This window comes from Palaemon carinicauda, chromosome 41, assembly GCF_036898095.1.
Source record: "Palaemon carinicauda isolate YSFRI2023 chromosome 41, ASM3689809v2, whole genome shotgun sequence".
Lineage (NCBI taxonomy): Eukaryota > Metazoa > Arthropoda > Malacostraca > Decapoda > Palaemonidae > Palaemon > Palaemon carinicauda.
The window spans coordinates 39,075,878-39,093,439 of record NC_090765.1 but is presented as its reverse complement, the minus strand read 5'-3'; the positions used below and the strand labels follow the sequence as shown (position 1 = coordinate 39,093,439).

At 39.7% G+C, this 17,562-nt stretch overlaps 1 protein-coding gene across 1 annotated transcript in view; it reads right to left on the bottom strand.

Annotated features, from left to right (window-relative positions):
- LOC137632533 (kelch-like protein 30) overlaps window positions 1-17,562 on the bottom strand; it is a 57,960-nt gene that overhangs the window by 32,728 nt on the left and 7,670 nt on the right. Inside the window, exons 3-5 of the mRNA XM_068364510.1 lie at window positions 11,631-11,738; window positions 5,966-6,155; window positions 186-274 (exon numbers count right to left, since the gene is read on the bottom strand). Of these exons, the coding sequence (XP_068220611.1) occupies window positions 186-274; window positions 5,966-6,155; window positions 11,631-11,738 (387 nt within the window). The remainder of the gene's footprint in view (window positions 1-185; window positions 275-5,965; window positions 6,156-11,630; window positions 11,739-17,562) is intronic.

Sequence of the window (17,562 nt, the reverse complement as noted above, 5' to 3'; positions counted from 1 at the left end):
TGAGGATGACAGGTTCATCCTTGCCAAGATTCTTGGACATGATGTGTCGTACTATGCTAGCAATATTTTTATATTTATATCTAAGCCAAGAAAACATGCATGGAAAGAAAATTAGTACCCAACCGTCCACACTACTACATTGAAAGTCACAAGGCTTATCATAAAATCATTGTGATTGGACTTACCTCAATCCAGGAATTTATAGCCTCCCAAACAGTCCATTCTCCATTTGGTCCCGTAAACAAAGAGGGGTCACTCAAATACTCTATCAATGCTGAAAGAAAAATTCTCACTTTTGGGTAGTTGTAACCAGAAGAAAAAGTTCCTTTACATAAAAATATAAAATTTGTATTTACTACATTTCCCACAATACCATAACATCTACAATAGTATGCACAATTATTTCCTTCTTTTAAAGTGGTTGACACATTAATTGAATTTTCCAAAACCGGTACATGCTGCATGACCAAAAATTAGCAGAAACAGGCATATGTTCTACACTATATGCGAGACTGGAACAAGCTCAAGCAAAGAATTTGAACCATCAATAACACTGAGTTCAGGAATTGATGGAGGATTTGTTAATTTTGAAAATAAAATTTTTTTTTCAATATTCCCAAACTATTAAATATAAATTTACAATTCCTTTTAAATCATCAAGAAAAACAACACATTGAATCCTAAAACCAGTAACCTGACCTATGAGGGAAGACATAGCTTGACAAGGGAAGGGGAAGTCTAAGAAACTGACTCAAAGCTAAGAGTTCTTTCTCTTTTCTTTCATTTAGCTTTCACTACCTTTAGTTTTAGTTTCAGCTAAATAGAATAATGTATTTTTAAAAATTTATTTGTATTTTTCCTAGCTATACAAACTTGAGTCCTTTAAATTGAGGAATGTCTTGACCATAGCTGGAATGCCCTTTAAAATCATTAACAGGGTAGTTAAGAGTGATGATGAGAGCAGGTGAATAACCCCAACCACAACCATCCACCTTTCAAAGACTGAGAGGGGTGGTTGAAGTGGGAAGTGAAAGTTTTTAAGGTTTATATAGCTAAGAAAAATACAAATTACTTTCAAAATTTATTTGTTCTTACTGTCATAGAAACCTTTCATCCTTTAAAATAAGGAGACTCCCTTATTAGTGGGTTAAAAGACCCATAAAACCGAACTAGTTGGTTTTTTTTCTTGGTCAATGAAGGAATCTTTTACTTCCGAGGAGGCAATACAATCTGGAATGAAATACAGTACCTGGCACATGATGGCCAATTGATAGGTATTCATTCCACTATCCTACCCCTCTTAAAGGAAGAATGTGGGAATACCACTATTTCAGATTTGGTCTAATAAGAATAGTTCTCAGAAATGTAGCTTACCAGCATTAATGTGAGATCCAGCATGTAATGGTGCAAAAGCTTCATCCCCACGTAAGAGGAAAGAAAAAAGAATCAGGATAACTGGTCATTCTACCTTTCCTCCAGACTTACATCAAACATGTTGCCAGAGACATGATGCTTTCTGTTCTGTAAGGGAGCTGGGCTGGATACATAACTACTTGGACAGCCACCACAGGGCCAAGAACAAGTGTTGAAAGAGTTGTGGGTATACTACCTCAAGAAGGCTGAAGGTTATTTGGCTCATGAAAACTCTGTTACCTGTCCAACTGCAGATTTACAATCGAAGTGGGATAACCTGTCCTCGTGCACTCGAAGGTCAAAGAATATGCGCTTAAAACCTGAGTAAGAAACTGCTTTGTGACACCTCGTTGGTGTATCTGTCACAGTGCTGAGGAAGAGATACTGACATTCAGGCAAGAGATATCAGGTCCTCCTCAGAAGCTACAAGCAGAGAATTGCCTCTTCTGGTGATAGTTGCAGAGGACCATACTAATCAAGACATCTGCAGTGCAGATCTGATAAAAAGCCATTCGCTAGGAGGAAAAGCTGGACAATCTCCAACTGTGAAATACAAGGGAAGGGTGGTCCAAGGGTAGCTCTGGAAATACTAGCAGATCGGAAACCATTCGGCATGTCATTTGTGAGCAGTTAAGGTCATCCCACTAAGGTTGCCTCACCCAGTTCATTGCACTCAATAAAAGTGCAAGAATGCCCACAAAGGAACACACTGACTCAGGGTTCTCTATTTTCATTGGTACTAGTCCAAGGTCTGGTACCTTTGAGGAAAAAGAAACCCTAGTACCTTCATACTTGATAGGAGTAGAGGGTCTGGCAGGCTGCTCCGGAGAGCAACTTCCTTCCCACAAAAACAAGTGTACTGACAAAAAGATAAAACCTGCAATATAATCAGGGACTAATGCCATATCAAACTGGAAGGATCTCTAGCACTGATTAAGGAAAAAACAGAAGAAATACCACATACTCTTCTCTTTGATGATCAAGGTCGAGAGGGAGCGTTGACCCAGTACCTTGAGCATATGGCTGAGGATCCTTAACCACAAGCCCATGCCCGTCAGCTGCGTGCTATGATAACCTGTAGAGCTACCATTTTCTCAACACAAGATACCACAGAAACCAATTCAGCAATGGAGCAGCAGTCCATTTTCCCAGTAGAAAAAGTGAAGACAAATCTCCCTGCACTTCCAATACATGGCTGTATGAAGATGCACCTCTATCCCATCTGCCACTGGGTAGCCAGGGGAACTTGGGGCCGTGACCCAGTGGGGCTTGTTTCATAAATACAAATTGCTCACTTTTGCTAAACCCGTGACTACTTTCATCAAATGATTGAAATATTCTAGAAAGGAAAGTTAATTTTCTTATACAAAAGTGTCTTATTACTTTATATATCATATGTTGTAATTTTTGAGCCTCTGAAAGCTGAAACTACAGAAAGAATACTAAAAGTGGAGTTGAAAAAATCACAATCCCTATGAAGCAACATGTTTAAACTACCTATTAAAGAAAATTAATTGAATATTTCAAGTACAGTATATTCAAATCACAAATAAACAAATTGTTTTATTCTTGCAGTTACTACTAGGTAGAGCAGCCTATAATGGTTCATCTGTAATCTGCCCAACTGGATATCTAAGAAAAAGTTGATCATCAAAAGATTTTTTTGCTTTTTCTTAACATCCAAGATATCACTGCCAACATCCTGGGATATGTTCACTAGACGTAAGATTTGTGACAGGAAAGAAATGAGTCCCAATTACATACGCAGCATATTCGGTATGTATTACTGTAATATCATTATTCAAACGTAACATACATTATAAGTTTAAAATACTCGTCAACATGCTACACTGTACAATACAGTACTACCTTTTGCTCTCCTCTTTAATCTACCATGTCATCCCTTTCTTGTATACATGCTGGTGATGTTAGTGAAATTCAATATGAAATTAACCTTGTCTTAAATTTTAACAGCAACAGCATAGTAATCATCAACTTCTGGATGACAAACCCTATTACAGTAGACCTTGACAAATTGGAATAAAAACAGAATTTTAATAATTAAATTCAATACTGTTTTTTATACTGACCTATTAAGTCAAGTCACATTGCTTATACTGTATCTACGATTTGGGAGCTTTTAACGTTTAACAAAACAAAATTCTTTACATAATCTTTCCTCCAGGGATAGTCAGTGTAGGACTCCCAAAATCAGGGATGAAGATCCAAAGGGCAACAACATAATTTAAGACATAGGTGTTTGGAATGTGCAGACTTCCTAGATAAGCTTATGGAAATGTATGCCAAGTTATTTTTAATAGGGTTCATGACAGGGACTCTAAAGTAAAAGAAAAGAAGATACTAAATCAGGAGAAGGTTCATAAGCTTCACATCATTTAATTTCTTTTTTTTTTTAAATGCCACTTTGAGCTGACTTCATTCACCTCATTAGTAGAGCAATACTATTGAGGGAAAGTTCTTGCATTAGGCTTTTGAAGTACTGTACTATTAGGTGTAGGTGGAGGAGAGATTTTGGTCACTAAATTGGAAGCAATAATCGTGTATTTCTTTTCCATTTTCACCATCTGTAAAACAGCTGTCATTAAGGTACTGTAGTTTCATTAAGGAGACACATGGTTGTAAGGATTTCGACCAATTATTTCCTTGAAAAAATGTACCATTCCAGCCTACTTTTGTAAATCCTAGTGTAAGTAGACTAAAAGAAAGATGGAAGGAGAAGTTTCTTACATAAGTTTTGGGAATTAACATCTTGGGAAAAAGACCGTCTAAATGTATAGGTAGATAGGTGTGAAAATATTAACAGATAGGCAAAAAATATGGATGGGTACTGTACTACATGCTGTATGGTCATAGTCTGAATGTGAGAGTACAAGTAGATTAATGAGAGAAAGGTAGAAATAATGTAAAAGGAAGATAAAAGTGAAGCAAAGAACATGAGATTTGCCACAAGTGGGGCTGGTAACTATTGTAACCAAATTTCTATAGTACCAATTAGCATGACAAAATTGAAAAATTGTATACTGTACAGTATTGCCTCATATTACTGTTCTATTCTCTCGCCTTATTTTTCATGTTGTCAGTTGTCTGCCCAGATAATTCAGTACAGAAATACCTCAGATACTGAACACCCCAGAACTCGAATAATTCTTTGATTGAACAGTATTTCTGAGCATTTATTGTCCCAAAGATCAAACAATTTGAAAGAACCTATATGGATCAAGACAAAGGCAACTGAGCCAGGTTACACGTAGCTCTCAATCAGTTCAGGCTTGCAAAACATTGTTCTGATAACTTTTTCTTTAATTACCTCTGCCAACAAAGTTGGGAGGAGGTTATGTTTTCGCCCATTTGTCCGTTTGTCTGTGAACAACTTTCTGGCTACAATTTTACTCACAGCGTAGTGAAACTTTCAGGGATTAATTGTTATGTTGAGACATGGAAGTTATTCAATTTTGAAAGTCCTAGGTCAAAGGCAAGGTCAAGGTCGAGCAAAAGGTCGACGGTCGACCGAATTGACTCTAACCTTAAACCCAAGTTCACACATGGTTGTCACACAGACTTCAAACTTGCTTTGACCCCATGAGTCACAAAGGCTAGCACTTTATTGATTCTGGGAAAGGGAAGCTGTTTTTCTTGTTTCACTCATTTTAATGTTTTTTTTTTTTTATTCATATACAATAACAAAAGGGGGTGTCTTTAGAGGTGGAGGGGATCCAGCCCATAGTTCTGTAGTATAGGAAATAATGGGAATATGGGTTGAGTTATACAGTTTTGGAGAAAAATATCCAGACAAGGCAGTAGCCATCAGAGCAGGCAATTTGTAAAATAATAATGCATCGAGTCCTTTCAGAAACATCTTAATTGGAGGCAGTAACAATCCTCCCTTAATCAATTTTTAGTAAAGAGGTCCTAAGTGAATTGCAGTTAACCTTAAAAAGATGCTAAGAAAAGAAAGAGCCCCAGAAAGAGAGTACTCAATGTTTTAGCCACACTAACACCTCCCCATCATCCACTCTCCTTGCTACAGGTAAAAAATTGAAGTTCAATGTTTTCTTATTCCATATTTATTCTTTTATTCTATTAATTATAACTTTTTCTTGTTTTTTGTATGCTTTTATGCAGTACATTGTAATTTAATATTGTAAACTTTGTGTTAAATAGGAATAGGAGCATCCTTGGGTGGGGACCCAATTAATGCTAATTCCTTTCATTCTTACCGGGAAAACTGATTCAGTTTGAACAATTTTGTGTTTAAACACTGCTGTGGTACGACCTATGTTTGACCTCGGAGATAATTTTGTATTTAGGTTATTTAATCATAGATCAGTGTTATTTAACCTTACATTACTTTACTGTAAATCCAGCAATGTATTGTACTACTCTTAACTTTAAAGAAAGTAATATATTTCCAAGAAACAGTTACAAAACACATGGTTAACAAAAAAGTCTAGTAAAGTAACATACAAAAATGGTAACTAATCATAGCTCTCCTTAAAGAAAGGTTATAATCCTTTAAGGGATAATACTTTACCTTCTAAGGATAACTGAAGATATTTTGGTGTTGAAATAATCTTTCGAAAGTTCCAGACAGCGATGGTACGGGCAGACTTGGCAATGTTTAACAGCCCCAGCGATGAAGTGACAGAATAAATCTCTAAACATGACTCACAAGAGAGAGATCCAAACACTTCTTTTTCACACGCCAATTGAATGTCGGTAAACTGAAAGATGAAAAAATAATAAGTTTCTCTTTAAGCTTGGTTGCTTGGTTCAATCCACCATACAAACAACTTTTAATGTTGAATGGCTATGTTGTTGTTCAGTGATGAAATACATTGTTCATAAAAGTCTTGTTAAAAGTGATACATCTTTGTTAAACATACCTCAACCTAAGATTTACTGTAACAAAATTCAATAGAAAAGACAATGGTAGCATAAACTCAATTATCATACCTATATGGGTTTGTAGCTCATGGATTCTATAGTAATATTCAATTTGTGTAGATATTAATTGCTCAAAAGCCTTCAACAACTAAACTTGTATAGGTTGAGAATCTATTAACCCAAATTCTGAAAACTTCCAAAATCCAAAATAATGTTAATGCTGACATGACATGCCAAAAATGGAAAATTCTACAAATGATGGGAAGGTTCCACCAAGCACAGTTAGCTGTTCCATCACTGGACTAAAAGGGGGGGTTAGAGGTTCATAAAAATCAATTCTGTTAGTAGAACTTACAGAACTAAGGCTTGTAAAAAGTTTTGCCCGGCAATTAGCAATTGAAAGTATAAAAATAGAAAATGAAATATCTGTAGCTTCCATAACTAGCAACAAGCCTCAAAATTAACGATTGCCATGTAAAGAGTGAGCTGCAATTTTTGTTTTCCGTAGTGAGTGAGCCTGCTTAGCAAGTACTTTCAGCAAAGCTTGATATGGCTCTTAAAATTATGAATGAGGTAGCAGTTAAAACTATGAATGAGGTAGCAGGTAAAACTATGAATGAGATGGCAGGTAAAACTAGGAATGAGGTGGCAGGTAAAACTATGAATGAGGTAGCAGTAAAAAGTATGAATGAAGTGGCGGTAGTTACAGTTGGGTGGTGGGGAAGTCTGCTGACGCAACAGGCTAGTGAGCTCTATGTTTTCAGCTACCGGATACCATAGTTACAGACGTATTTCTGGTGCTTCCTACAGGCTGTTTTAATCTTTAGCTTATTCCTTTAGATAATTGTCTTAGGAGATCATCATTGGCAAGAGATATTTAGAAGGAAGGACTGATTTTCAGTGGTTTCCTAACAGATGTAGCTGTGTGACAATTTTGTGTGGAAAACTGCCGATATCCACTTTCTTGTACCTTTCCCACAGCATTCCTGTTTGCTGTTTATTCCCTTGCTTGTGTGGGGGTAATGACAATGAAGAAAACAAATTTCTAAATAAGTTGGCAATCCTTAAACATCTATGTGCTCCATCGGAGGAAGATTTTATGGCCGTTGAGTGTAAAGCAGAAGGGCGGCACCAGTCTTCTTTTTTCAATATCTTCCCATTTCTGCAAAGGCCCTAAAGATGTATCACCTCATTGTGTAGTCTCTTCATGGAGTTCCTGTGACCTCTTCGACATTGGAGTTTTATCATCAGCTGAACAATACTTAGAAGAACTTAAAGTTCCTCCTCCACTTCTGCCTCACTTTCGTCTTGTCACACTGCTGGCCAGGATTGAAGACTCTGACCCTTTTTTTTGGATGAAGAAGTCCAAATACTGATCTATAAGAATTGAATTCACGTGACTTCTACCATTTGTCTCCCTGTGTGAGAGACAGTGCTGCTCCAAAAGTCCCCTTGAATCAGAGAGACTTAGCTGCTCCAAGAGTCCCATTGAATCCTTTCACTGAAGACAAAGAAGAGGAAGACATTTCATTGCAGAAGTATATGTGCGCTCTTGAGTACTCTCCTGTGCGTATATGTGTGCCCACAAGCACACTCCTGTGCATACATGTGTCCTGACCCGTTTGTGCTACCTTCTTCTTAGAGCACACCATTGCCTTCTATAAGGCCATAGACTTAAGAGTTCTATGTTTGGCAGCACATCCTAGACATACAATCAGTTTTCAGCCCTCCATATTCACAGGTTCTTTCTTTGCGGTTTCCCTCTTTCATAACACAGTGAACTGTATAACCTATTGAATAAAAAGTCATATGTTCGCGGGTTCACAAGATATAATACTCTCGCGGCGTGACGATTTCAAACAGTAATGTACTGTACAAAAATGGTTAATGGTCTTTCTATAAAATATGTACTCTTAGTTAATCTTAAATACAGTACAGTATCATTGTATAGGCTACATATTGTACAATACAGTAATACAGTAATGTATAGAATTGTTTATTAACTATACTATAAAGTACCATTCACAAATTACTACTGTACTCTACAATATGTAAATGTGGGATATGTGTATGGTGAGTTGTCAAAAGGTGGGAGTCCTCAGAACGAAAACAGCGAACACTTGCAGTACAATTGAGCTGTACTGTAGTGATAGTACTATACATACATTACAGCAATAGTATATACACTTCAGTATCAGCGAGTGTTATATTAGATAGGAACAACAGTGTTTTGTTGTTATAAGTGTCCTGAGAACTAATGTATTGCTACGTTCTGCACTGAACTATAGCCTTTCCGTATACATTACATGTGTACACGTGTGCAAGTGTACGGTACAGTTACTGAAATTTGTTCATTCATTTATACAATACTGTACCTGAACTGGGATAGAAATCAAGTAAAAACAATATTAGGCAGTACTTAGTGTGTTAGTTGGCAGCACATAGGCAATGGGCAGAGTTAGTAGGATTAGGAGTTTTCCCACCCTAGGGCTAAGTATTCGCGGATTCTCAGTCTTTACGCCTGTCTCTGTTACCTAACCCCCATAAATAAGGAGGGCTTACTGTTCCTGAAGACTTCCCCAGATCAACTTGCGGGGAATCTCCACAAACACGTTCCAGAAGTGGAATACAGTACATGCTGGTTCCCCTGGTTATGTTCCGGGAACGTACCACACTCTGGATTCCCACAGATACATTCCGGAAACGTACCACACGGCTCAGTTCATCGAACAAGAACCTTACACACACACGATACTCCTTACAAGATCTTACCATGCTCAGAGACCAGGCAATAAGGAAGACTTCCAAGAAGACCAATCAATGGGAGTCGTATATACCTGAATCCTAGCGTTTCACTCCCCGTGGGAGAATATACTTATAGGTACATGGGGCAGGTGCTCACACACCTCTGCATGTGTTCTTTTCTCATGAGAAAGATCACTTGCCCTTGCTGGTAGGAATAAAAGTCCCCGCCTTCTTTCCCCTTCCTGGACGATCTCTTGTTTTCGGGATAGAGTGAGAAGCAGTGTTTGCCAAGAATTGTCCCTTTAGGAACAAATATCGGTATTCATCACTTCGGCAACAGAACGTTCCCACCTCATTCGCGAGGTTATAGGGTATGTACCCAGCTCTGAGGGTTATGTGAAGCAGGTCTTTGTTTCCAGCACTCGGTTTCCCTCAACAAGATGTCGGCTTTTTACTCAACAGTTTTAGATCCCCTGGTGTGGATGCTAAGTTACAGGACTGGTTGTTACTGGACCTGTATGCATTTTCTCCTTACCTGATGATTTTGGGAGTGATAAAAAAAAGTTCAGGTTGTCTTCAAATAGCAAGATGATGGTTCTCTTTTTACCTCAGAGAGTCATTTACCAATCTGTGATCTCTGTTGATGGATTTCTGGAGGTTTGCCTTGCAGGACCAACCTCCTTAGACAACCTATTTTGCAAGTAGTCCACCTAAGCCACATAAAGGCTGTCCTCTGTATCCTGAGGGAATAAGGGTTTTTCTAGACCTTCAAGATTTTTTAACTTAGAGGAAATCTGCCAATAATTTGTATCAAGAGACAGTGACAGTGTATTTTGATTGGTGTATGTCCAGGAACATTTTGGTGCCTAGGACATGCCTGGACAAAATTGTTTTATGAGAGGAAACTGTTTTGGTTATTAAGGGTTATAGGTCATTGCTTAATTTTGTTCTCATGCATCTTGGATTAGATTTATACTCTTCTGGTATTATGGTGGATGTCACCAGGTTCTTTGCTTTTGAGGAACTTCCGGCTGCATGTAGTATTTCATTATTTAAAAAGTCCACATCTTGAACCTTTGGAAGGGCTTTCGTTCAAGGATCTTATGGCCAAGACCCTTTCTCAGTTGGCTTTGGCTTCAGCTTAGCATATTCAAAATACAATGTATACTGTATATATAACAACTAAGATATTCTATAAATTATGATACTGATAATATAAAGATTCTTACATTAAGCAATGCCAACAGCAGTAATCATGCTTGAACCATCACCATAACTTTAAAAACATGATCAGATAACTAATAATACTGTAAAACAGTCAAGAACCCATGTATTTGAAACCTAAAGGTAGAAAGAATAAGGCATAATATGAAAGACTGCTATGTATAACAAGACTCCCCTGTATTTTCAACAAAATATGTATAACTCATGAAAATAAATGCAAGGAACTGAAAAAAGAAAGCTTGAAGCAAATAGCACTAATATTTCTTCTCTTCAAACAAAAGAATGTTAGTACTTATACAGTATACGTTATTATATGACACGAAACATACAGGAGAACCAAGTAGCTATTGTGTCCAATACTGTATATAATGCTAAAGAATACGACCTCCAACCTGTAAAAAGAGAAGTCGGTAAACACTTCTTATTAAAATAGTTATATGAACATATTACACAGCAGTAATGGAACAACAGAATATAAAGTGAATTATGTAAAAGAAAAAAAAAAGCAAGTGAATGCACCAAGAGTCAATACTAGTGTGCTCTGAGACAGACACGCTATAGTCCATTTCTTTTAGCGAGTCATATTTGCACCGACTGGCAACGGTGCCCTTTTAGCTCGGAAAAGTTTCCTGGTCGCTGATTGGTTAGAATTATCTTGTCCAACCAATCAGCGATCAGGAAACTTTTCCGAGCTAAAAGGGCACCGCTGCGAGTCTGTGCAAATATGACTCACTAAAAGAAATGGACTATACAGTAGAATAAAATGGAATCTACCAAAAAATCCACAGTGAGTTCAAATATGTACAGTTCTACAGTGAATCCTCAAGTTACAACGATTTTGACTTGTAACATTTCATGGATACAACGTTGCTCCTATTAAGGAATTGTATTTTTTTCTTATCTAATTTTATCATTCTATTCTGTATTTATGTCCTCCATGTGGTTTTTTTAGTCCTAGTTGTTTCCATGTCATAAAGTGTGTTTTAATGTTCTAGATTCAACTTACTGCATAAGCAATAGGTAATTTCAGTGCTTTCATACAGTACTGTACAGAAATCAAATGTGTTCACTATAGGAAGGAACGGATTTCCATTGTAAGCAGGATTTACTATACTGCCTTACTACTATTTTCCTCTTTAGAGGGACAAAGTTGTTCAGTATCTTGAAGAATAAGCAATGAACTAAATTATCGTGGATAGATGTAATATTTTTGAGCTTTGAAAATTGTAACGTATAGTTTTCAATACATACTGTAATTCAGAAAATACAATAATAATTAACCAGAAAATACTACTAACTACTGACACAAATTCTCAGAACTATAATAAAACACTACCACTTGCCTGTAGCATTGCAGCAGTCTGAAGCAGAGCTAGACAATCACTTGGAATATTATAAGTGCCAGTTTCAGCATATTCTAATAGAGTTTTTAAGCATTCACTATCAATATCCTGGAATAATAAAAGATATATTTTTACTTGTTATCAATGGGGAAAACATTCTAGACTTAATAAACTACACAAAGAAACAATAAAATCAGCATTTCAAATGTAGAGATGTTCAAGATTAGCATAATTCAAAAAAATACATTATTTCAATACTTACATGAAATTAATTTGCAATTATTTCTTTAAAGGGTTAAACATAAACATTTTCCTTTTCAATATTAAACTTACCCGATAATCATGTAGCTGTCAACTCCGTTGCCCGACAGAATTCTACGGGAGGGATACGCCAGCTATCACTATACTAGAAGGGGGTGTACTCACAAGCGCCACCTGTGGCCAGGTACTACAGTACTTGTTGTTGACGCCACCTCACTTTTTCCTCTGTCGTGCTTCCGGCAAGACGTTCTTGGATACGCTTATGATTTTGGAGTATTGTTCACGATTTGGTGAAGTATTTCTCTAAAATTTGCAGCTAATCGCTATACTGGAAACTTCTATATTAGCTTAGTTAGCTTTTGGAATTAATTTGATTAATTATGGTGACGAAGAGAGTATGAACTCTCTTTCACCTTTAAATGGCCGACCCTTCCCTTAGACGGAAGTGTTGGTGTCTAAGAGAGTATAGACTCTCTTTCTTAATTTTGCTTAACAAAAGTTATAGATTTATTTTATATCTCTCCGCCTTTTATAGGCCTCTTCGATTAACTTCCTTTTATTATAAACTTATTAAAATTAATTTTTATATTTGTTTATATTCGACCTTTCCTAATAGTAGGCGGTCTTTTCTTGGTACCGAAGTTAATTAACATTGAGCCCGTCATTTCGGTTTTACCTGTTAACATATTATGCTATTTTAATGTTTTTTGAAAGAATTTCTTTGATAGTCTCGTACTGTTTTCAAAGTTGAACTAACGTTTTGTTTTGTCTCTGCAGTTGTTGACGTTCAGAACGTTCAACTTGCGTTCTATCGTTACGATAGAGAGAGAATTTTCACGGTGTCACGTTGCAGTAAGAGTAACCGTGTCTAGCGTTTTGTTCATTCTTTCTTAACTTTATGGTTTTAATTCTAATAAAGGAACTTTTCATTTTGGGAAATATTTTCCTTTAACAATAATATGTTTTAACGATATATATGATTGGGCTCTTCTCTCAGGTTCTAAGTCAAGAGAGAGAGAGAGAGAGAGAGAGAGATAGAGACATAGGGAGAAAGAGGAGGATAAACGTTTCGTTCAAGCGAGTAACGTTGTTATCGTTTTTGCTCTTCTCCCTAGTCTCTTTAGGGGAAGAAGGTAAACGTTTCTAGAGTTTTTTCTTGTTCTCAAGCTTTATGCGGTGAGAGAATTTAAACGTAGTTTATTTGATCTAGTGTTTAGTCTCTTTCCAGCCACTGAATTATTTATCTTTCATTAGATTTTTCTGTTACATTGTAATTCTGTTTTCGCAATTACTAACTTTTGAGAAAGGATAGAATTGCGTGTTTCAGGTACAAACCACTTAAAGTTTCGAGTTCAGTGAAATAAGTGCAAACAGAAAATCAAAAGTGATAAGTGATTAGCGCAAAGTGTCAGTGTTGTGCGTGAGGGTACTTCTGTGCGTGCCAGTCGTCCTCCCAGTCCGGGACCTCTTGCAAGCTCCCAAGCCCAGGGGAGAAGCAATGTCGAAGGGCAAAAGGATTCGGCAGGCCTTGATCGGCGCACAGAAGTATCCTCGGTGGTTGCGGGCGTGTCTTACAGAGACCGTCACTCCCACCCGCAGACGATTGAGCCCTTATTTTGCTCGTCTGCAGAAGAAATTTCGGGGAGAAAACGCTGGTCTCAGGTCTCAAGACCTCTTAAACGTAAAGTCCAGACCTATGCCAGACGTACGAAGTTAGAGTTCTACAACCCGGATGCAGTCATTGGGTTAGCTCTGACTCTCCGCAGTCATCAGGTGACTGCACACCTCCTAAGAGAGGTAAGGTGATGCCGTAACAGATCTCATCTTCTGTTAAGGCTTTGCCTCAGCAGACCTTAGCGTCTGCCGACCCCAAGATGACTTTGCTGCAGTCCATGCAGTCACAGCTTGCGGTCTTAATGCGTGAGTGTCAGGCTGAGAAGGTTACACCTCCTCCTGCGATCGCTCCGCCTCACCGCAGTCCAGTCTGCCAGGCGTACGATGTTGAGGTTCCTCAGGATACCTTACCGCGTACTGAGTTGCCAGTTACCAGCGGTGTGCAGCAACCTCCGCCTTCCTTAAGGCAACCTCAGCAATGGGAGCAGGAATCTTATGCCTTACTTCCTCCGCTTCCGCTTGCGGTTCCACCAGAGAGGCAACAATCTCTTGAGGTACGACAACCTCTTCCATCAATGAGGCAGCCACCTCAGCACTCGCTGCAGCTTAGGCTAGCTCCTCAGGAACCTCAACTCGCGAGACAAGAACTGCGTTCTGCGCAGCCGCTACCTTAACTCTCGCAGCTCACACCTCAGGAACCTTAACTCGTTCCTCAGGAACCTGCTACTGCGCATCCGCAACCCTTACAGCAAGCGCAACTCTTGAGGCAGCAACCTCATGCTATGAGTCAGCCACCTCAACGCATGCATCTGCCACTTTCTCCTCAACTTGAGAAATAACAAATGACAATAATAACACCTCATTACTTTCATAACTTGCACTTGTAATCATATACATGTATGCCTACACAAACATTATGATAATGGAGGTTATTTGTCTTACTTATATAAAAATATATATGTATTCCTTGCAATATATTTTTAACAATATCGCAAAATATGGCAAAAATATCTTCAAAACAAAAATGAATCATGAGTTATGAATGTAAGGTAAATATTATGTTGATATTAAAACCCCATGCAAGCATGCATAAAGCACTCTAGCACTGGTCATGGAATTTCTGAGAAATGTTAAACGCCATGCAACACGCTCTGCTTACCTTACAGCATGCTCTACATACAGCATGCTCTGCATACAGCATGCTCTGCATACAACATGCTCTGCATACAGCATGCTCTGCATTCAGCATGCTCTGCATACAACATGCTCTGCATACAGCATGCTCTGCATACAGCATGCTCTGCATACAACATGCTCTGCATACAGCATGCTCTGCATACAGCATGCTCTGCATACAACATGCTCTGCATACAGCATGCTCTGCATTCAGCATGCTCTGCATACAACATGCTCTGCATACAGCATGCTCTGCATTCAGCATGCTCTGCATACAACATGCTCTACATACAGCATGCTCTGCATACAGCATGCTCTGCATACAACATGCTCTGCATACCTTACCGCATGCTTCTCAGTCACACATCTTTGGTTGTTGCCAACTCACTAGACTGTCAAGCAGTTTCATAACGTTGCCTTCTAGTCTGCTGCTTTTGCACCAGTGTAACCCTCACTGAGAGAACTTAGCTTTTCTCGGATATGGTCCCTGTAGATGAGAAAGTGCTTTTCTCCCTCCTTCTGATATTCCCTTGAGGACTCTGTCATTTGGAGAGGAACCTTTAGCTGCGTAGCCTCCTATGGACTTTTATTTAAGCATAACATGCTTCCAGGGAAGGTAATGGTTCCACTTCAGTCGCTAATCCCGTCTGTTACCACACCTGCTCCCATAGACCTTGAGCTGTGTTGCAAGACATGCAGTCCAAGCTTAGTCCTTGTTAGAGGATTTTTTTTTTTTTTTTTTTTTTTTGTTACGGAGTCAATGTGTCACTGGGAAGACGTTCAACAACCAGCAGAAGTGACTTGTTGTGACGCAGTGCGGCAACCTCAGCAACCCGATAAGGAGTTGTCTGTACGACCCAGACAGTCTAGACAGCTTCGGGTTGTCACTGCACTTCCTCGCTTCCCCATGGTTGACAGTTCACAGACTGTGCAGCAGTACCATGATCTTGTGTCCGGCTCCGTCAGACGACTGGCTTTTAAGAGCTCCCACAAGTCGTCGCTGTCTGGAGATTCTCAAATGGACTATGGATCTGACCAAGGAACTGGGCCTCCTGGTCAATTTTGAGGAGTCTCAGCTCGTCCCATCCCAGACCATTGTCTCCTTGGGTATGGATCTTCAGAGTCGAGCTTTTCGGGCTTTTCCGTCGGCCCCAAGGATCTTCCAAGCCCTAGAATGCATCCAGAGCATGCTGAGAAGGAACCGATGCTCAGTCAGGTAGTGGATGAGTCTAACAGGGACACTTTCATCGCTGGCCCTGTTCATCGTGTTAGGGAGACTCCACCTCCCCCCCCTTCAGTATCATCTAGCTGCTCACTGGATAAAGGACATGACGCTATAGACGGTCTCAGTTCCTGTTTCCGAAGAGAGGAGGTCTTCTCTCGCGTGGTGTAAGAACAGCTTTCTTCTCAAGGAAGTCTACCTTTGGCTGTTCAGAAACACGACCGCCGTCTCCTCTCGGACGCATCAGACACGGGCTGGGGTGCGACTTTGGACGGACAAGAATGCTCGGGAACATGGAATCAGGAGCAAAGGACACTTCACATCAATTGCAAGGAGTTGTTGGCGGTTATTCTGGCCTTGATAAACTTCAAGCCCCTCCAGCTTAACAAAGTGGTGGAGGTGGACTCTGACAACACCACAGCCCTGGCTTACATCTTCAAGCAGGAAGGGACTCTTTCGTGGAAGTTGTTCTAGATCGCAAGGGACCTCCTCATCTGGTCTAAAGATCGAAAGCTCACGCTGGTAACGAGGTTCATTCAGGGCGGTATGTATGTCATGGCAGATCACCTCAGCCGGAAGGGTCAGGTCATCCCCACAGAGTGGACCCTTCTCAAGAATGTTTGCAGCAGACTTTGGGCCCTGTGGGGTCAGCCAACCATAGATCTGTTCGCTACCTCGATAACCTAGAGACTCCTGTTGTATTGTTCTCCGATTCCAGACCCAGCAGCAGTTCACGTGGATGCTTTTCTGCTGGATTGGTTCCATCTCGACCTGTATGCATTCCCGCCGTTCAAGATTGTCAACAGGGTACTTCAGAAGTTCTCCTCTCGCAAAGGGACACGGCTGACGTTGGTTGGCTCCGCTCTGGCCCGCGAGAGAATGGTTCTTAGAGGTACTGCAATGGCTGGTCGACATTCCCAGGACTCTTCCTCTAGGAGTGAACCTTCTAAGTCTACCTCACGTAAAGAAGGTACACCCAATCCTCCACGCTCTTCGTCTGACTGCCTTCAGACTTTCGAAAGACTCTCAAGAGCTAGGGGCTTTTCGAAGGAGGCAGCCAGAGCGATTGCCAAAGCAAGGAGAACATCCACTCTCAGAATCTATCAGTCTCAAGGGGAAGTCTTCCGTAGCTGGTACAAGACCAATGCAGTTTCCTCAACCAGTACCACTGTAACCCAGATTGCTGACTTCCTGTTATATCTAAGGAAAGTAAGATCCCTTTCAGCTCCTACGATCAAGGGTTACAGAAGTATGTTGGCAGCGGTTTTCCGCCACAGAGGCTTGGATCTTTCCACCAACAAAGATCTACAGGACCTCCCTAGGTCTTTTGAGACCTCAAAGGAACGTCGGTTGTCCACTCCAGGCTGGAATCTAGACGTGGTCCTAAGGTTCCTTATGTCATCAAGATTTGAACCTCTCCAATCAGCCTCTTTTTAGGACCTCACATTAAAAACTCTTTTCCTCGTGTGCTTGACAACAGCTAAAAGAGTAAGTGAGATCCACGCCTTCAGCAGGATCATTGTTTTCACATCTGAAACGGCTACATGTTCCTTGCAGCTCGGTTTTTGCTAAACGAGCTTCCTTCACGTCCTTAAATCGTTCGAGATCCCAAGCCTGTCCAACTTGGTGGGGATTGAACTGGAGAGAGTACTTTGCCCA